General features: G+C 35.6%; 4 protein-coding genes across 4 annotated transcripts; 3 read left to right on the forward strand and 1 right to left on the reverse strand.

The window, feature by feature from the left end:
• The first annotated feature begins 598 nt into the window (after positions 1–598).
• Positions 599–3,853, forward strand: HDA08 (histone deacetylase 8). Its single transcript, XM_088121319.1, has 3 exons — positions 599–893; positions 1,743–2,323; positions 3,437–3,853. Exons 1-3 carry the CDS (start codon positions 641–643, stop codon positions 3,734–3,736), a joined length of 1,134 nt encoding a protein of 377 aa, XP_087977445.1. The 5' UTR covers positions 599–640; the 3' UTR covers positions 3,737–3,853.
• A 4,217-nt stretch (positions 3,854–8,070) lies between these two features.
• LOC111012604 (receptor protein kinase TMK1) lies at positions 8,071–11,889 on the forward strand. Its single transcript, XM_022286808.2, has 3 exons — positions 8,071–8,233; positions 8,352–10,774; positions 11,086–11,889. The coding sequence occupies exons 2-3, from the start codon at positions 8,359–8,361 to the stop codon at positions 11,592–11,594; spliced, it is 2,925 nt and encodes a 974-aa protein (XP_022142500.1). The 5' UTR covers positions 8,071–8,233; positions 8,352–8,358; the 3' UTR covers positions 11,595–11,889.
• A 1,742-nt stretch (positions 11,890–13,631) lies between these two features.
• PDE247 (Tetratricopeptide repeat (TPR)-like superfamily protein) lies at positions 13,632–15,335 on the forward strand. The gene has a single exon (XM_022287024.2). The coding sequence runs from the start codon at positions 13,721–13,723 to the stop codon at positions 15,296–15,298; it is 1,578 nt and encodes a 525-aa protein (XP_022142716.1). The 5' UTR covers positions 13,632–13,720; the 3' UTR covers positions 15,299–15,335.
• A 317-nt stretch (positions 15,336–15,652) lies between these two features.
• LOC111012761 (pentatricopeptide repeat-containing protein At1g06140, mitochondrial-like) lies at positions 15,653–16,805 on the reverse strand. Its single transcript, XM_022287025.2, has one exon. The coding sequence runs from the start codon at positions 16,577–16,579 to the stop codon at positions 15,653–15,655; it is 927 nt and encodes a 308-aa protein (XP_022142717.1). The 5' UTR covers positions 16,580–16,805.
• Between the last annotated feature and the right edge of the window lie 4,448 nt (positions 16,806–21,253).

Here is a 21,253-nt window from a genome sequence, read left to right on the forward strand (position 1 = left end):
ATTAAGAAATAATTTAAATTGTAGTTTAAAGTGTACTTATAATTTTAATATGTAATTATTCTTATAAAAATTTTAAAAAATTAAAATCTAGGATTAGGACTAAATTGAAATTAACTATTTTTTATTGTCATAAAAGCAAAAACTTGAAGTTTGATACTTTTTTTTTGTCATAGCTAACAAATTTTTAAAATTACCTTTTTCATTTTTTTCTGTTGATTAATATTTTGAAGAATCAATTTTGTATTGGATAATAATTAAAATTAAGAAATAATTTAAATTGTAGTTTAAAGTGTACTTATAATTTTAATATGTAATTATTCTTATAAAAATTTTAAAAAATTAAAATCTAGGATTAGGACTAAATTGAAATTAACTATTTTTTATTGTCATAAAAGCAAAAACTTGGGTTGGGCCAGAGCCGAAATTTAGAACAGTCCAAATTTAAAACAAAAATGAAAATGAAAACACATATTTGCGGTGAACGAGGATCGAACACGTGACCTTCAGATCTTCAGTCTAACACTCTCCCAACTGAGCTAGCCCCGCACCGTTGAAATTAAAGAAGCTTTTTCTTATTTCTACATTAAATTTAACAGATACTATTGATTCTCAACTCCTCCACTGAATTCGAGCTTCTGCCATGGCGGATTCACCTCCCAACCGAATCGATGTGTTTTGGCACGAGGGGATGCTCAATCACGACACCGGCAATGGTGTATTCGACACCGGAGACGATCCAGGTTTTCTCGACGTGTTGGATAAGCACCCAGAAAACTCCGACCGGATTAAGAACATCGTTTCCATTCTCAAAAGAGGACCCATCGCTCCTTTCATCACTTGGCGTTCCGGACGACCCGCACTCATCTCTGAATTGCTTTCTTTCCACCATTCAGGTGATTCTTATTTCCATTCATTTGTTCATTTGATTCCAAGCTTGAAAACTTTGTGAACTCGGTTGTGTTCTTGTGAGTAGTTGCTTTTGTGAAGTTAGTAGGCTGGGATGAATAGCTATCAAAATAAAAAGAGGATATACAAATTTCTAATAGATTAAATGGAATCTCAAAGAATCTCATGATTCAATCTATTATTCAGTAAATACATGTATATTTTTTTGAATCGTTTCATTCGCGAGGAGCTGGATGAGAAGAAACTCTCATGTCCGGTTCTGTAGTAGAGATGGAATTGAGAAACAACCATCAACTATAACCCCAAAAGAACTAAATTTCGTAAACACCATAGAGGAAGAATGAAAGGACTATCTTATCGAGGCAATCGTATTTGCTTCGGTAGATACGCTATTCAGGCACTTGAACCCGGTTGGATCACATCTAGACAAATCGAAGCGGGACGAAGGGCAATGACACGAAATGCACGACGCGGCGGAAAAATATGGGTACGTATATTTCCAGACAAACCCGTTACACTGAGACCTCCAGAAACACGTATGGGTTCAGGCAAAGGATCCCCCGGATATTGGGTAGCTGTTGTTAAACCAGGTAGAATACTTTATGAAATGGGTGGAGTAGCAGAAGACATAGCCTGAATTCTCGATGTCACCAGGAAAATCAATTTAACCGAGGGCTTTTCCCCACCTTTTTCACTTTTTCAGATTAAGCAGAATTAGGGTTCTTGAATACGGAAGAAATTGAAGGATATAACTCATATTTGTGCACAATATGTGCTGGGAAGTCAAGTGAAAACATCATTGAATGTTGTGATTAAAGTTTCGCTGATTTTTCCAGACTATGTAAATGAGCTCGTTGAAGCTGACAAGAAAGGAGGGAAGGTTATGTGTTGTGGAACTTTTCTGAATCCGGGCTCTTGGGATGCCTCACTTCTTGCTGCTGGTACTACAATATCAGCAATGAAGCACATCCTTGACGGGCATGGCAATGTTGCTTATGCGCTGGTTCGGCCTCCTGGGCACCATGCTCAGCCCACTCAAGCCGACGGTTACTGCTTCTTGAACAATGCTGGTCTTGCTATTCAACTGGCTTTGAAATCTGGCTGCGAAAAGGTTGCGGTTGTGGACATTGATGTTCACTATGGCAACGGAACTGCTGAAGGATTTTACGGGTCCAACAAAGTTTTGACTATTTCTCTACATATGAATCATGGCTCCTGGGGTCCGTCCAATCCTCAAAGTGGATTTATCGACGAGGTAGGTGAAGGAGAGGGTTTCGGCTATAATTTGAATATACCTCTGCCAAATGGAACAGGGGACCGGGGATATGAGTATGCCATGGAGAAGTTAGTTGTCCCAGCAATTCAAAAGTTCAAGCCAGATATGTTGGTTTTGGTTGCAGGCCAAGATTCAAGTGCTGTAAGTCAGTTAATTTATTTACTGTTTTTAAGAACAATTTCTTTGTTTTGTTTTGTCATTACTTTGTGGTTATTTAGATTAATTGGAGGTCTACTTGTATAAAAAGGAACCTTAGTAGTTTCAAATCCTAATTTTTAATTATATTGTCTTCTGTAACTTTTTTTAGCTTATTGAAATAGAATCTTAAACAATTTCTAATAGATATGAACTATGTTGGTATTTGTGGATTCATATACTGAACCCAGTTATTAGTTTTTTACTAGATTCTATATCTTTCATCCTGTTTTTGTTTTTCAGATTTTGGCGGCCATGGAACCTTACCTAAAGCCCAAAAATTCTCAAATTTAAGCCCTAAACTAGTTCCAATAATTAATAGATTTACTGCCACTATCCCGTACGATGAAGAAAAAGGCTCCAAGTCTTATTTTTTATGCACAGAATAACTGAACGAAATGATAAGTATGAACATGTTCAGGTGAAGGATTGATAATTAGCTGTAGAGAAAACCGTTTGGAGATGATTTCGAAGTACAAGCTGGCAGGATGCATTATTTGCAATAGGTTGTCCAGAATTTACTGTAGAAAACTCATGAATCTGATGCATTTCGTCTTTGGTGGCTGCCTGAACTATTTTGGAGTGAAAAATGTGACTGAAATATTGTAGAGGGTGGTAATGATTACAATTGTAGATGTCAGTTGTGTTGTAATCTGCCTACTCTATAATCCTTTGGTTCTGAGTTTGTTTTTGGTTTTATATTGTTATCATTGATCTAATATTGCTTCAACTTGACTTGAAAGAACATTTGATTGAAAGGTTCTGTTATTCTTCTTTGAGGGGGTAAATGATGATGATTCTACTTATGGTCATGCTTTTTCATAGAATTTCAAGTTAGGAAATCAAATTAATCTTTCAATGAAATGGTGAAACAATGACATATCTCAAACCGAGATGGGTTCGTATATTAGCGGTAGCTTACATGGTTGTAAATGAAGAAATCATACTTAATGTTTGCAATGATTAAACATTGCATCAAACAGCAACAACTTTTCAGCCTTGGTTATATTTGATTGTTGTAAGCTGACTTTTTACTTTTGAACATTACCTTTGATTTAGTTCGACTCAAATGGAAGGCAATGCTTGACAATGGATGGTTACCGAAAAATCGGGCAGATCGTTTCAGAGCTGGCAAGTAAGTACAGCGGTGGACGCCTCCTTATAGTCCAAGAAGGGGGATACCATGTTACTTATTCGGCTTATTGTCTTCATGCAACACTTGAAGGGGTACTCAACCTCTTGCCTCCTTTGATATCTGATCCGATGGCTTATTACCCGGAAGACGAGGCGTTTTCTGTGAAGGTAATTGATTCCATTAAACAGTACCAAGATGAAAATGTGCCATTCTTAAAAGTGTAGCATAGTTTTGATAGGTATACATCTGTATTGGTTGATGTTTGTGTACTCTTTGGTTGGACAAAGCATTCTAAAGTTTGGTTAATATAATTATGCGATGCCTATGATAGCTTCCAATTATCTAGAAAACCAAGACAATTTTGATGGGACATTATCTCTTTGCACAGCCTCACCAGGTAGTAGTAGAAAAAGTAGGAATCTTACTTCCTCTATTCAGTAAGAAGATAGGTGTCTCTAGAATAGGGAAGCTCAGATTGAAGATTTATCGAGTTTGTTTTAAGGGCACCCGCTTCGTTTTTTTGGGCTCCTAAGCGACAGTGTAGTGGTCACGTTGAATAATTTTTCCTAGAAGAGACTGTTCGAAAGTAGGAGACTTTTTGTGCCACTGAAAGCCCGGGTAATCTAGTCTTTGAGACTTGATGGTTTATTGAGAGAGTCGTTTTCAAAAGTTGAACATTTATTGAATATGATAGATTTTAGCCTCACATAAGTCGAGTCGAGGGGAATTAGAGAGCTCTCATTCTCTCTCAATTCTCCACGAAGAACCCACAAAATAAAATACCCAAAACTAACAGAATTTCTTACGGGACCCATGCCCATTGCGTAATATCACCCCTCTAACATACACGCCCTCTTACCTACGTGCTTGCGTTCATACACGCCCTCTTACCTACGGGACCCATGCCCATTGCGTTCATTGATTTTTCTTTTCTTCCTAATAACTTTGTTTGCCTCATCGTCCAAAGCTCCTTTGATACCTTCGAATGGATATCTCAAAATGTTTGGGTATTCTACATCATTAGAAAATAAATGTAGGAATCTCTCGTGGCAATGTACTATTACTATAAATAAGACTTTGACCTTTAAAGGGGTGACAAATTTATTTAAAATAAGGTTTATAATTTAAGTATGAGATTGTGAAGATGGACATTAAAAATGCTCTCTCTTGATTTGAGTTCTAATTAATTAAAAATCAACAAGTGAAGCCAACTTTACAAGGCACCTCTTTTTTTTTTTATAAATTCTCCAAACTCCAAAGCTCAAGGAAGGAAGATAGATGCTTTAATCCAGAGTGGAATATCTACCTTTTAAAAGTATATTTAGTCAAAGCCACGTTATCTTGATATATATATATATATTTTAAATCCATGTGTTCGGGTCAGTTTGCGCGCACCAGAATTTTATATTCTTTTTATATGAATTAAATAACGAAGTGATAATTTTTCAAGGAAAAAATATGATTTTTTTCAATGAAATAATATATTGTATTTTAAAATATATTAGAACTTTACCATTTTTAGAAAAAACCAATTTTATATTTTTATAAACATGATACGAGAAACATTATATTTTGTTTATATAAAATTCTATAAATTTATTAGGTGGTCTTTGAAATTTCTTGTTTGATTTTAATTCTTAAACTTTTGGATGCTTTGTTTTAGTTTCTAAATTTTGCTTTAGAAAAACTATTTTAACCATTGTCATTAAAAAATTTCAAGGGCTGATCTTCATTGAGATGGTCCTTCAAAATTCTGGTTTTATTTTTTTCTTTTTAATTTTATAAATTTTCTTGAATTATGACTTTAAACCAGAATTAAGTATAAGGAACAATATATCACATCTTATTTTTACTCCATTTTTACAATAGTTGCTCTTTTAATTTTAATTTAATGATAACTAATTAAATTTATATTTAGGTCAACCTATGATATTTAGGTCACTTAGTCCCCAAACTTAATTGAAATCACTGTTGATGATGTGATGAAATTCCATACACAATCTACTCCATCTAGTTTCAAACATCTAGTCATATATTATCTTTTTACTCAATGATTTATGAAAAATTTAGGATATAAGCTAAAACAATTTTTTTATTATTAAATTACAAATTTAGTCCCCAAATTTTTTAGTTTGTGTCTAGTTGGTCCAATAAGTTCTACTTCTTGTCTAATAAAATTCTAACTTTCAATATTTTGTCCAACAAGTTTGTGAACTTTTAAAAATGTCGATTATTTCAATAACTTGCTAGATACAACATTGAAAATTTAAGAACATGTTAGACATAAGATTAAAATTTTAAGGATATACGTTGTCAAAAAAAAATTTAAGAATATATTAGATACTTTATATAAAGTTTAGGGACAATGATAAAAATTCATAAATCTATTAGTATTAGACATCTTTTAAAGTTCAAGAAGTTATTAGATCCAAATTTAAAAGTAAAAAACCAAACTTGTAATTAATTTTTTTTCTTTACAAAGTTCAAAATTCAAACTAAAACTTCCAAACGATACCCGAATGGTAAAGACTTGTGATATCTAGAGATATCTCTAAAATCTGGAGATTGACATCTAGAGATATCTCTAAAATCTCATCTCCAGGATCTCAATAATTTAAAATATTTTTTCAACTTCAAACACTTATTTTCTGAGTTCAATTTATATTCCCACATATTATACTAGAAAGAAAAATTAAAATATATTTTTGATCAAAAGGTCACAAAATTTTAATAAATGTAGTAATATACTACAATATTTTGATTGGAGATATATGTAAATTACTGAACTATGCTCACTTTGACTACAATGAACTTAATATTGTACTAAAAAGTAAAATTAAAATATATTTTCGATCAAAATGTCGTTATAAAATTTTAATAAATATAGCAATATACTACAATGAACTTAATATTGTGTGTGAAAGGCATTGATTATTGAATTGAACAGCACACGCTATGTTTGTCGGCGTGGAATTTCTTTTTATTTTATTTGATTTTAATACGTTTTAAACATTTTCTGGAATAAATTTATTCATACGAGGAATAGAATTATCCTGAATCAACGGCATCTGTTTGGAAACTGGGACTTCCCCGTTCTTCCTTACTTTATCATGACACGTGGGCCCCATCTTCTTGTCTCTTCCTTGTACAATAATTAACACCACTCCTAATTTTTTAATAACATGAAATAATGTAGAAGATTATATTGCATATAATATAAAAAGTTTTAAATATTATTTTGGTTCATATGTGACGGTTGATTCGGGTGTTTTTACTTTTAAAACATATATTTTAGTTGATGTATTTTTTATTTTTGTTCACCTTAGTTCATGTACTTTCATTTGTTTGGATCTTAGTTTTTAAAATATGACAATTTTGGTAGTTTTTACAAAATTTTAACATTAATTTTATACCAAATATAAACTTTTTAATACGAATTTATAGCTACATTTTAAAAAGTTCAGCGATTCAAGTATCATGTTAAAATTTTGATAGAAACAAATGAGATAAAAATATAAATAAATAAACTAAAATTGTCACGTTTTAAATGAATAGAAAACAAAGGTTTTAAAAATACAGAAAGTAAAGTAAACAAAATTTGAAAGTGTAAGAATTAAAATCAACGTTTTGAAACTACGAATGCTAAAATGATCCTAACATAAAAATGACATGGATTAGAAAGTATTTAAATATAATATAATTAGCACTACTCCTAATTTTAAAATTACATAAAATAGCGTATAAGATCATGTTGTATAAAAAATACAACATTATCCACTTGCTGATTAATAATATAAAATTTTTGGAAGATATTATGTTTATTTTAAATAATTGCATGTTGCCTTATGGGTCTTATTTTTGGTTTTAGTATCTGCAGTAATTTACTATTTTCTAGATCTAGTAAGATCTTTAATGTACATCTTTTTAAAATAAACTGAGCAGATCTAGGGATGATTAATGATTATTATATATTTTATGACCTTTTTATAAACGTAAATGTAACAACATACAAAAATTAAACTCAATTAAAATTTGTCAATTGTTTTAATGGGTAATAAGATTTTTACGGCTGTAAAAGTAAGTATAGTCAAACGGTAATTGACATATATATGTCATAAAGATCGTGAATTTGATCCCCATCCAACATGTTGTACTAAAAAAAATTTTTACAGCTGCTTTTTAGAAGTGTTAAGATTTTTACTATGCTCGTAAAATTTACAATATATAACTTGACCTAGTAAATTATGGGCACTAGATATGACCTTCTACTAAATAATTTATTACACAATTACAATAAAATAAAACCGATTATATCAGTAAAACTGTCATCTTTTCAACACACATCACGAATGAAGGAGCTAAGATTAGAACCTTCAACCGAAAAATGGAAAAGAAAAAGAATATAAATTTTTTTGCATTTTACTTGTAAATCATACTTGATTTTGGTAGTAGCAATTGACTGTCGGCTAGCTGAACTTTAAGTGGGTCAAAAATGCTCCCAATGAGGCCAAATTGATGGGTGAAAGAGACAAAGCAAGCCGAGTTAGGTTCAAAAGGAGAGAGAACAGACAGTCGTAAAGGCTTCTTCTCAACTTTTTGACAATCAAAACCACTGCCCCATCTACCCGTCTCTTTCCCCTAAACTTCCATGGAAGAAGAACCTCTCACTTTCGCAATTGCTCCTCTTCATCACTGAGGAACACAGGGATTCTGGTTTTCAGGTCTTTCTTACTGTTTTTCCGATCTGGGTTTTGTTTGTTTTGTCTTGAACCGTTTGAAATTGATGAGATTCTATACTGCATTGGGGTAATTGTTCTAGTTTTTTTGTTCATCTTGTAGATTGGGGATGGTGAATGAGGAGCAGAGGCTGTGTTTCTCTCTGGTTTTGTTGTGCCTGTCAAGTGTTTGTTTCTGTGCCACTGACCCGAATGATGTGAAAATTCTGAATGATTTCAGAGAGGGCTTGGAAAATCCAGAGCTTCTCAAATGGCCTGTCAATGGGGATGACCCATGTGGTACTCCTCCATGGCCTCATGTTTACTGTGCTGGTGATAGAGTTTCTCAGATTCAGGTTCAGGGGTTGGGTCTAAAAGGGCCATTGCCTCAGAATTTTAATCAGCTCTCTAAGCTCTCCAATTTGGGTCTCCAAAAGAACAAGTTCAATGGGGCATTGCCCTCTTTCAGTGGCTTATCAGAACTCGAGTTTGCTTACTTAGATTTCAATGAGTTCGACACGATCCCGTCGGATTTCTTCGACGGATTAAGCAGCGTTAGGGTGTTGGCTTTGGATTATAACCCTTTCAATGCCACTGTTGGATGGTCCCTTCCTGATGAGCTTGCCAGGTCAGTTCAGCTGACTAATCTTTCACTGGTTCAGAGTAATCTGGCTGGGCCTCTCCCTGAGTTTTTAGGGACATTGCCATCTCTGACTGCCCTGAAGCTTTCCTATAACAGATTATCAGGTACAATTCCCAAAAGTTTTGGGCAGTCTTTGATGCAGATTCTATGGCTGAATGACCAAGATACCGGAATGACCGGTCCGATTGATGTAATTCCTTCGATGACTTCTTTGACTCAACTATGGCTACATGGAAACCAGTTTTCAGGGGAGATCCCTGAGAATATTGGGGATTTATCTTCTTTGTATGATCTTAATCTTAATAGAAACCAACTTGTTGGTTTGATTCCTGAAAGTTTGGCCAATATGAATCTGGATAACCTGGTTCTGAATAATAACCTTCTAATGGGTCCAATACCAAAGTTCAAGGCTCTTAATGTTACTTATGATTATAACTATTTTTGTCAATCTAAACCAGGTCTAGAATGTGCCCCACAAGTTACTGCACTTTTAGATTTTCTTGGCAGTCTGAATTATCCTATGCGTCTTGCATCGGAGTGGTCGGGTAATGATCCGTGTCAAGGACCATGGTTGGGACTTAGTTGCAATCCTGAGATGAAGGTTTCGATAATCAATCTACCGAGGCGTGGACTTCTTGGTACATTGAGTCCTTCCATATCAAAGCTAGATTCACTCCTCGAAATTCGACTTGGGGGAAATAATATTAGTGGTACAGTTCCACAGAACTTTACGAATTTGAGGTCTTTGAGGTTGTTGGATTTGACTGGAAACAATTTCGAGCCTCCATTACCAAAATTTCGAGATGATGTTAAAGTTTTAGCCTTGGGGAATCCTCTTTTGGTTTCTAATCACTCTGGCGTACGTCCTTTACCTGATGTACATCCACCGGTTACCAGTGTGTCTCCCCCACAGAATGGCACGATCTCAGGTGATGCAAAGCCACCAACATCGTCGATAAGGAGTCCGGTTCCAGCATCTCCATTTACAGTCTCGAACTCCTCTTCATCTGAGTCTGTCCATGTAGAATCCGAGACACAGAAGTCTTCAAAGACGAGGAGAGTTATGTATGTGATTGCCACGGTGCTCATCATAGTCATGCTATTCCTATCAGCACTGTTTTGTATCTTTTGCTCGAGGAAGAGGAAACGAGCCGCTGAATCTCCTACTTTTGTGGTGCACCCGAAAGATCCATCTTTCCCTGAAAATATGGTTAAGATTTCTGTTTCGAATAAAAACACAGGAAACTTATCCAATCAAACAGAAACTAGCATGACAAGTACTAATAGTGGTGGTACAGAGAACTCTCATGTGATTGAAGATGGGAATCTAGTAGTAGCCGTTCAAGTTCTCCGCAAGGTGACCAATGATTTTTCCCCCGAAAATGAGCTCGGACGAGGCGGGTTTGGAACTGTCTATAAAGGCGAGTTGGAGGACGGGACGAAAATAGCAGTGAAGAGAATGGAGGCTGGATCAATCAGTAGTAAAGCATTAGAAGAGTTCCAGTCCGAAATTGCCGTTCTTTCCCATGTTAGACACCGACATCTGGTATCGCTTTTGGGCTACTCCACAGAAGGAACTGAAAGGCTTCTTGTATATGAGTATATGCCTCAAGGTGCTCTTAGCAAGCATCTTTTTCATTGGAAAAGTTTGAAATTGGAGCCTCTACCTTGGATGACTCGGCTCTCGATTGCATTGGATGTTGCCCGAGGGATCGAGTATCTACATAGTTTGGCCCGACAAACCTTCATACATCGAGATCTTAAATCGTCTAATATCCTTCTGGATGATGATTTTCGAGCAAAAGTTTCAGATTTCGGACTGGTCAAGTTGGCTCCAGATGGAGAGAAGTCAGTGGCGACTAAGCTTGCCGGTACATTCGGATACCTGGCACCTGAATATGCAGGTACATTTCTATGTTCTGTATCATAGAATTCATGTCAATCTAATATAATCTTGTTTTTAGGTATAAGTTTTGTGTTCAATTAAGCTGCAAATAGAAGTTTGTTTGGTTTATTTTGGCTTCTCCCAGCCATGTTAGAGTAGAACCACCAGTAAATAAAGCATATACAATTGCCTGAGACAACTATTGGTTTTATGATTTCAAACTCAGAAACTTTCTTAAATCTAATTCTTCTAAAAGGGTTCATTTCAGTTCTTATTTGTTTGGTTCCGTATGTCTCAAAATTTCTCTGATCAAAATTCTTTGGGATTCAGTAATGGGGAAGATCACAACAAAAGCTGATGTATTCAGCTTCGGGGTGGTGCTGATGGAACTTTTGACTGGAATGATGGCACTCGACGAGGAGCGCCCGGAGGAAAGCCAATACTTGGCAGAGTGGTTTTGGCGAATCAAATCAAACAAAGAAAAGTTCACGTCTGCTATTGATCCCGCTCTAAACATAAACGACGACCTCTTCGAGAGGGTCTCCGTGGTTGCTGAATTGGCAGGACATTGCACAGCTAGAGAGCCAACCCATCGGCCTGATATGGGCCATGTCGTGAACGTGCTTTCGCCATTGGTTGAGAAGTGGAAACCAATTCACGACGACACCGATAGTTTCTCCGGGATCGACTACAGTCTCCCACTTCCTCAAATGTTGAAGGTATGGCAGGAAGCGGAAAGCAGGGGAACGAGCTTTACGAGCCTTCAAGACAGTAAGGGAAGCATTCCGGCCCGTCCCACCGGATTCGCAGACTCCTTCACCTCTGTTGATGGGAGATGAGTAAACTCCATTGCAGTACAGAAACTTTCCTTGTATACACAAAGGGCGAAGCATTCCCTATCGGATTATCATCATCTTGATGAAAATATAATCAATTAAAACAGTTGATAGTTGGTTTTCTGTCTTTGGATTCTTAGACATGGATGGAGAGAGCTTTTGGTTTCACCTTTTTATTTTTATTTTTTATTTTTTACTTATTTGTGTGATGTTTCTTTATACAATGCAATTTACTCTGTAAAGAATTGTTGGTGGTTGGAAATATCAACAATGTTATTATCCATATGATTTTGTTTTACCCTCCGTCTCTATTGACCACCATGCATTTGTTCTATAACGAATTCTTATAATTTATACTTGGGGTTTGAAATTTGATTTTTTTTAATCCAAGGGTATTTTCGTAATTTCACTAATCTTTTTGGTAAGTAGAGTTTGTAAACGTAATAGATAATGGGATTGAAATGAAAGGAAAAAAAAAGGTTACAGATACAGTTGGAGAGAGCTTAATTATATTCTCTTAAGCTCAACTTTCGTGGAAAATGGACAAAATAAGCCTTAAGGATCTCTTAAGTTTTTTACTCGTCCTTGTGTTTTCTAGTCAGTACTGACATCATCAACTTTGACAAATGACCTCCCATGCCCCTCCTTGCTTTTTTTTTTTCACTTCTAGACTCCATCTCTCTTCTCCACTAATATTTTAGACTTCTCTCCTGATTTCCTCTCTCTACCTCCATCTCCCTCTTTTTCCAGATTTTTTTTCCTCCTCTCTGTTTTCTTATCATAATTTTTTTTTCTCATTCTCCCTAAAATTTTGGAGTTTCTCTTTTCCATCTTCCCTCCTTCTCTATTTCTTCAGTAATTTTTTTTCCTCCATGATTCCCGTGACTGACGATGGATGCATCAAAGCCGACGAAGAGGTCGTTCGCCGAAGAAAGAAGATCACTGGAAGAGGAATGGGGGAGCGAGGTTGAGCGAGGGAGCGAGGTTGAGCGAGAGAGCGAGGTTGAGCGAGGTTGAGCAAGGTTGAGCGAGGAATGAAAGATGGGAAAGCAAAATTGGGGGATTTGAAAAGCAAAATTGGGGGATTTGAAATTCAATTAAAATTAAAACTATTGAGAGATTTAAGGAGATGGATGAGAGATTTCGAGAAACAATTTGAATTAATATTGAGATTCCATTTTTCTCAAAATTAATTTGATTTGATAAACATTAATTCAAAATTAATTTTTAGATCCTGTAAAAAAAAACAATCTCATTAAAAATATTATTTTTAGATTCCCTTGATCTCGCTCTCTCGCTCACCCTCGATCTCTCCCTCGCTCACCCTCGCTCTCTCTCTTTATCTCCTCCCTCACTCCTCTTCCACTGAGCTTCTTTCTTTGGCGAATGACTTCCTTCGTCGGCTTTGATGCAGCCGTCGTCAACGAAGTCACGGGAACCATAGAGGCTGCTGGTTTTAAAAAAAAAAAGCTCAAAGATTTAGGAGTTTTTTTTAAAAGTAAATTGCTTTTTGTGGTCAGTAAAGAAGAAAGAGAATAATAGTAATTAGAAAAAATACAGAAATATGGAAGAAGGAAAAGGAAAAGAGAAACTCCAAGAAAATTTTAGAAAGAATGAGAAAAAAAACTTTGTTGAAGAGGAAAAGAGAATAATGAAAAACGAAAAAAAAAAAAATCTGGAAAAAGAGGGAGATGGAGGTAGGGAGAGGAAATCAGGAGGGAAGTCTAAAATATTAGTGGAGGGTAGTGAGGGTCATTTGGTGTGAAGGTGATGTCAGCAAATGCCTATAAAACTTGTGTTTTGAAAAAGATGATTAAAAAACTTAAAAGACCATCGTAGAATACTTATTTTGTCCATTTTTCCCAATTTTTGTCCCTGAACGAAGAATTTACATTATTTTATAAATAGCTTTTTGGGTCATGGATTATTATTATTATTATTTTACAGAAAAGAATGGGTAGGAAAGATTAAAGAAGGAGACTTTTTTTTTTACTGAGGTAACGAAGAACTCCAAAAAAGAAAATAATAATAATAATAATTTAAACTTTTATTTTTATATTTTAAATAATAAATGGTTCATTTACGATAAAATTCCCGCTCCCGCTCTATCCTAAACGGTTCTTCGAACAATGAGCAGCATTCCGGCGAACACCGCCGCCGCAGTCCAACTCCAACAATATCCTAATCCGGCTACTTCAATCCCACTTCCAAACCCGGAAACAATCAACTTCCCTCGCTCTGAAAATTCCTCAAATCGCCATATCTCCTCCAAATCCACCGGCAATTCTATCGATCCCATCGTTCTATGGACCTCTTCCATCGCTCGCTACTGCCGCAATGGCCAATTAGCCGAAGCGGCCGCAGAGTTTACAAGCATGAGACTCGCCGGAGTTGAGCCGAACCACGTCACGTTGATTACGCTTCTCTCCGGCTGTGCTGATTTTCCGTCAGAAAGCCTCTACTTCGGCTCTTCGCTCCATGGCTACGCCCGTAAATTAGGTTTGGATACAGCGCATGTAATGGTGGGGACTTCTATCGTTGATATGTATGCCAAATGTGCTCAACTGGGTCTTGCTAGGAGGGTTTTCGATTACCTGAGGATGAAAAACTCTGTTTCTTGGAACACGATGCTCGATGGTTACACGAGGAACGGGGAGATTGAGCTGGCGATTGACCTGTTTGATGAAATGCCTACGAGAGATGCGATTTCTTGGACGGCTTTGATTAATGGTCTCTTGAAACAGGGGTACTCTGAACAAGCATTGGAGTGCTTCCATCAGATGCAGTGCTCAGGTATCAAACCTGATTATGTGTCTATAATTGCTGTTCTTGCTGCGTGTGCTGATTTGGGAACGCTTACTTTGGGGTTATGGGTTAATCGGTTCGTTATGCAGCAGGAGTTCAAGGATAATATTAGGATTAGTAATTCCTTGATAGATATGTATTCTCGATGTGGGTGCATCGGATTTGCCCGCCAAGTGTTTGAGAGAATGTCTAAGCGAACTTTGGTGTCTTGGAACTCCATTATTGTGGGGTATGCTGCTAATGGGTTTGCAGATGAATCTCTGGAGTTTTTTGATGCAATGCAGAAGGAGGGATTCAAGCCAGATGCAGTTAGCTATACGGGAGCTCTTACTGCGTGTAGTCATGCTGGCTTAGTGAATAAGGGGTTGGAATTGTTTGATAACATGAAGAGGGTGCACAGAATTATTCCCAGGATCGAGCATTATGGATGCATTGTCGACCTCTATGGCCGTGCAGGGAGGTTGGAGGATGCGTTGGATGTGATCGAGAAAATGCCGATGAAACCGAATGAAGTTGTGCTTGGATCGTTGCTGGCTGCCTGCAGGACTCATGGCGATGTGAGCTTGGCTGAAAGGTTGATGAAACATCTCTCTAAGTTGGACCCGGGAGGCGATTCAAATTATGTGCTCCTTTCGAACATTTATGCAGCAATTGGAAAGTGGGAAGGGGCTAACAAGGTCAGGAGAACGATGAAAGCCCGAGGTGTGCAGAAAAAACCGGGGTTTAGTTCCGTTGAGATTGATGGTAAGGTTCATGAGTTTGTTGCTGGTGACAAATACCATGCTGATGCAGACAGTATTTATTCTATGTTACAGCTGCTTGTTCATGAACTAAAGATATGTGGCTCTGTCCCTGAAACTGAAACCTTTCTGAATACCAAAGAATCTAGTAAAGACCATTGAAGCCTATTTTTCCGAGTAATTTGATTTAGTAAATAAATTCCTTATTCTATTAATTCGAGGCTTGAAAACAGAAGCAAAACCCATGTTCAATGTACAAATTGAAGGCACTTGTTTTCTTTCTTCTTGCAACAAAAAGTCGAATCTTGAATCCCGATTCTTGAAAGGCATTACCAACACCACTAGATTACGCAAACCATTTGGACAATCCACACAGTTGGTAACAAGATGTAAGCAGGTCAGTTCGAGTTCTTTCTTTGGCCAAAATTGACGTCGAAACCAAATCTTTATAGATTGAACAAATCGAAACCAACAAAACCAACCATCAAACGGGCTCGCATGACCCTGTTGGTACACTCAGCTGTCCTCGATAAACCGTTTTTGCAGCCTATCAGCCACCTCGGCCTTCCCATGAATTCTACAAGCACTCAACAGAGCACCCCACAACGCCTCATCAGGCTCAACCTCCATCTCCATTATCAACTTCTCTGCTTCTTCCACTTGCCCCGCCCTCCCCAGCATATCCACCATACATGTATAATGTTCCAATCCAGGCCTCAAATCAAACCCCATTCTCATCATACCAAAATACTCCTTCCCTCTCTCAACCAACCCGCCATGGCTACAGGCCGTAAGAAGAGCTGTAAAAGTGAGCCCATCTGGCTTCTGCCCATCCTCCACCATCCTCTCAAACAACCCAAACACCTCCCCAAACTTCCCGTGCACTCCATAACCAGCCATCAGCGCGGACCACGACACCTCATTCCTCTCAGGCATTTCATCGAACACCTTCCGCGCAACACCCAAATCCCCGCACTTGCCATACATCGTAATCAACGCGTTCGAATTCGGCAAATCCACAGAGAACCCATTAATCACAACTACCCCATGAACTTGCCGGCCAAGCCGCAGAGACGACAGCCCCGTGCACGATTTGAGAACCAACGGCAGAGTGTGGCGGTCAATGGGTTTTCCGGAGAGGAGCATCCGGCGGAAAATGGAGAGGGATTGAGGGAATAAACGGAGAGAGGAGTGGGCTCTGATGAGGGTATTGAAGAGGAAGGTGGGGCGACGAGTGGCGAAGGAGAAGATGGCGGTGGCTTGCCGGAGTTGGGCGCAGGCGGCGTAGGAGGAGACGAGCTTGGTTCGAATGAAATCGTGGTGGGAGATGGCGAGTCTTATGGTTAGAGCGTGGATTTGCTCGAGGGAGTGGAGGTTCTTGGTGGAGGAGCATGCTTCGAGAAGAGCGGCGTAGAATGGGACTGTGCCCTGCGAGCTGGGCATTTACCAGATGAAGAAGACGAAGTAAGATTCCTTTTACTATTAGTTTGAATTTTGATGGATCGATTGTTTGCTCAACCCTAGAAGAATATTTGCTGTGAATAATATCATCTGATACAAAAAATCTGAAGAAATGTGCAAAGAATCAAGAGGGACAGAATTAGGACTTGTATGTTTGGTCGGTGATCCGAAAATAACAACTATTAAAAAGAGAGTTGTATTCTAATAAGTATTTGGTGGTACTAGGTAGGTTTGGAAAGTTTATCTGAATTTTAAAAATTGTTAAAATGAGTTATGTAATAATTTTGACTAAAATTATAACATATTAAAATGTAATTTTACTTTTCAAAGTTTCAAATTTAAAATCGAAATATTGTTTTCAATACTTCCACCGAAAACTTAAAAACAAATATGACAATTGTCAAATGGATATTTTGATTCAATAAATTTGGAAACAATAAATAGCATAGGAATGACAAACCAAAGAGATCTAAGTTAGTAATCGGTGACATGGTTAGTTTCTTGAAAAATATGATTGATCTTGATTTTTATTTGTAAAAATAAATGTATATATGTATTCCAAATTATAAGAATAAAAGAATATTGAGTTTAGTTCTCCACAATCCCTTGGTATACTAGAAAACAAGTAGAATTATTCTTTTTCTAAGTGTAAATGTTGTCAAACAAATGTTGAAGTGGGAGAATTTTTGTTCCAGATATTTAATTTAAAGTTAAGTAAAAATAAAAATAATTATTATGGGATAAAATCTAAAAAACGTTGATCAACAATAATTATTAAATTTATCTTAACTCATTAATTTCTTTTGAGATCACTAGTGATTTAATCCTATTTAATAGAGGTAACAACGAAAACATACGTTTCAAAGATAAATTAAAATAAATAAAAATTTAATTAAAAGTATAAAGATTAAAATTGAGGTAGAATTGAAAACTGGGTTCGCAGTGATAAAATTGGAGGAGGTTAAGGAAATATAAGAAATATTATTCATAAAAAGAAGCAATTAATTAGAAGAAAAAATTGATATGGGTGAGGTGCCAAATCTAGTGCATGACGTCATAATAGAAAAGGTACTGCGTGAACAGACAAAAAGCAGAGGATTAATACGGAAATATGATTAGAATTAAAAAAAGAAATAATCGCATCAATCAGTCATTTGTCCATCATCACCCAAATTGATCCCTATCCTTACGTATGCAAATCCTCCATTATTATCCATATTTAACCCTCTCCCTCTCCCTCCCTTCATTATTACCTTTCAATTTTCTCTCTTTACCCAACATTTCTGTTATTATGAATAGTGCAATTTTCAACCATACATATATATATATATATATATATTTCTCTATGAAGTATGAATATGAATATCATGGGGTAAGTACCTCAAGTTTCATATTCAAATGACAAATGAATATTGTGAAGTTCTTTAGCACCTTAAGAGCATTTGTATAGCGAGTGGATTGTATCCACCTCCTATACCTTAACTATATGAAAATAAGAATTATGGGCCAGAGGTAACTATTGAGTTATTTATGATTAGTTGCATATTTAAAATTTATGTTCAGAGAGTTTATTTTTACTCACTATTATATATTCAATAACCTTAAAATCTGTCAATTTAAATGTAGTTTAACTGATTAAGACATATATCACTAATTAAAAAAGTTGTGGGGTTCGAATTTTCACCTATACGTTTTGTTGTACATTAAAAGAAAAAAAACACCCTCAAATTCATTTTAGAAAGAATTTAAGTTCAAATTAGTAGGGAAGAAGAATCTTAATTACTTTTAGAAAATTAGTATGAATACCTACACCAACATATATCTTTTCTTTTACTTTCTTTTAAATGGACATATTATAAAGAAAATTATTCTTCTTTTTAAACAACATATATATGCAACTCGAACCCCAACCACATAAATCTTTGATATAATTATATTATTCAATATATAATTACTCTAGAGGCTAAAGTATATTATTATTATTATTATTATTATTATTATTATTTTATGGTGGGTAGAAATGTAATTAGAAAAAAAAATGTGAAGTTGAATTTGATGCCACGTCATAAAATAGCTCCGACGTCAGCAAAAAAGAAAGCAACGGTTGTAAGTACAAAGAACGTAAGAAAAGGGAATCTGAAGAACTCATAGAAACTGAGATTTTGTCCATCATTACATTATTCATCCTTCTAACGGAATTCAATCCTAAGATCGTACGGCTACTATTCTCCCTCAGTGACCCCCCCATCATGTCACCTCGCCACCTACACAATACAATATAATATAATAAAACGCCAAACGCCTACCTTTGTATTACTTATAAATGGTAGGATTTTATATTGGGTATTAAATATTTGTGCGTAGGTCGACATTTTTATCGATGTTTTTATGTATTTCTGAATTCGACATTAAGAAGGGAGATAGATCGATATTTTCATATTATTTAAAAAGAGTGATAAAACATTAAATATAAAAAAATATCACTAATTTAGACATAATATTAATATTAATAGTTTTAAACTTATTTTTAAAATGTTGAAATGCTTTTTTGTTAATTGAATCTTTTTTAAAAATTATTTTATTTTATTTTTATAATCTTTTCAGATATCAATATTTTATCGATATTTTCATCGATGTAAAATTGAGACATCGATATTTTTATTAATACCGATATTTAAGTTTTTATCTAAAAGTATCAATTTGAGTATAGTTCAACAAGTTAAGGTAATTATAAAATTATGAGTATAGTTCAACAAGTCAAGGTAATTATAAAATTATGAGTTTAAACCTTGTGGTATATAGTACACTAAAAGCTTATACATTGTATAAATATATTAAAATATATCCAATTTCAAAAAAAAAAAAAAAAGAAGTTAAACTAAAAATGGTGTACTTCGACTTTTTGGATTTTATCTAATCAATTATTCTACTTTTAAGATTTTTATTAAATTATATAGACAGTATTTAGGTAGTTCAAATGGTAAATTTTAAATTAGAAATCCGTTTCCAAAGAGATAAATATTGAATTTTAATGAAAATTATATTTTGATATCGATAAGTATTCAAGATATTGACAACCATCCAACCCTACCACATTTAGTTACTAAAAAAACACGTAGGAAATTAATTTCTAAATTCGTAGCTCTCATGGATTAAATTTTAATAAGATCAAACATCGAACATCATTGGACACACCAGCTTTAATTAAGTTTGTAGATAAAAACTAATAATATTCTTTCAATAATTTCGTTATTTTATTGCAATATGAATTTAATAATTGAAATCTGTTTACAATCAAGAGGTGGTTGGTTGAAATCTCCCATCCGTACTTATTCTACTTACAAAAAAAATTCATTGTTTTATTGCAAGTTTCTTGATTTTGAGAAGATGGGTTGGAATATAGATAGGTTTAATGATATATATATTAACAAAGTTATATTGTGTGGTTTGTTGAAGGGCGTGCGCCAGGTGGCGGAGGGTGTGGCAGTGACAGTCCCGGTCCGGGCAGCGCAGAGCGGCGCTGTGGCCGTCACAGTGACGAAGATAATTTCCAGTACTCATTTAATCATACATAATGATTTCGCCACAAATATTGGCTGCTCCAGCAATCATTCTCAAATTCCCCTCTCTCTATAAATAATATTCCACAAATTAATTATAATGCACACAATCATGGCTGCTGCTTCCAAATCCTTAGTCTTTTCTTTTGCCTTCCTTCTCCTTCTCACCTTCTTTCTCACCCACAATCTCATTTCTACTTCCGGCCACCCGCCGGCGTTCCCACTCACCCGGACCAGGAAGGTCTATTTTCTTAATAATTTTATAAATCCTTTTTGAGTACTCGTTAATTAATTATTTGCTAATTTTAATTTTGATTTTACACAGATGCTTAGAGAGATGAAGAAGAAGATGGGAGTTGTTGCCGGCGGGAAGAGGCCGCCGCCGGAGTGGGACCAGCTGAGGAGGGTGCCATCTGGGCCTGACCCATTGCACCACAACGGTGGAACCCCTAAAAAGCCAAGAACTCCATGAAACGGTGTCGTATATGCCAACAACGTCGTACACCTTCACCATATTCACGTTTTGAAGCTTTGGCTTTGGCATCCATTATTAATTTTTCTTTTTATCTATTTTATTGTTTCTCTTTTTTAGAATTTGGAAAATGTATCTCTTCGAAATTCATATATATATATATATCGTATGAATAGAATGTCCTCCCTTTGTTCATACGCTGTTGATCAAAATTATATTGTAGTTAGGGTTTGGAGCTCCGTTGACAATTAAACAAAACTTCTTGAATTTGAGGGAAATATTCAACAATATTACATTATATAATTATATATTTGCGTTTGTTGTATTGTTGTATAAAAGAAAAACAACAAAAAAGTATTTACATGTAAAGACTATTGAAAATAGTTATAAGAGGCGGCCACTAGGGTTGTTCGTTCTACATTCTTTTTATTTTGTTTGAAAAGATATTGGAACAATTTTACAAAAGGGGGGTTATGAAGAGGCAAAGAACAATGATGTCGTCCCATTGAGATTTTCCACATTTTCCTAGTGGCTTTAGTTTTAGTTTTATCCAAAATATTTCGTACCAATATGGTATTTTCTACATTTTCACAATGATTTTAGTTTCAGTTTTATTCAAAAACA

Source organism: Momordica charantia (assembly GCF_013281855.1).
Source record: "Momordica charantia cultivar OHB3-1 chromosome 3 unlocalized genomic scaffold, Mcharantia_2.0 BLBB01000003.1, whole genome shotgun sequence".
Lineage (NCBI taxonomy): Eukaryota > Viridiplantae > Streptophyta > Magnoliopsida > Cucurbitales > Cucurbitaceae > Momordica > Momordica charantia.

Coding starts and splice junctions, on each gene's coding strand:
- HDA08 (XM_088121319.1), top strand. CDS start 641: ATGGCGGATTCACCTCCCAACCGAATCGATGTGTTTTGGCACGAGGGG. Junction 894..1,742: donor GCTTTCTTTCCACCATTCAG/GTGATTCTTATT, acceptor TGATTTTTCCAG/ACTATGTAAATGAGCTCGTT. Junction 2,324..3,436: donor CAGGCCAAGATTCAAGTGCT/GTAAGTCAGTTA, acceptor CCTTTGATTTAG/TTCGACTCAAATGGAAGGCA.
- LOC111012604 (XM_022286808.2), top strand. CDS start 8,359: ATGGTGAATGAGGAGCAGAGGCTGTGTTTCTCTCTGGTTTTGTTGTGC. Junction 10,775..11,085: donor CCTGGCACCTGAATATGCAG/GTACATTTCTAT, acceptor TTTGGGATTCAG/TAATGGGGAAGATCACAACA.
- PDE247 (XM_022287024.2), top strand. CDS start 13,721: ATGAGCAGCATTCCGGCGAACACCGCCGCCGCAGTCCAACTCCAACAA.
- LOC111012761 (XM_022287025.2), bottom strand. CDS start 16,579: ATGCCCAGCTCGCAGGGCACAGTCCCATTCTACGCCGCTCTTCTCGAA.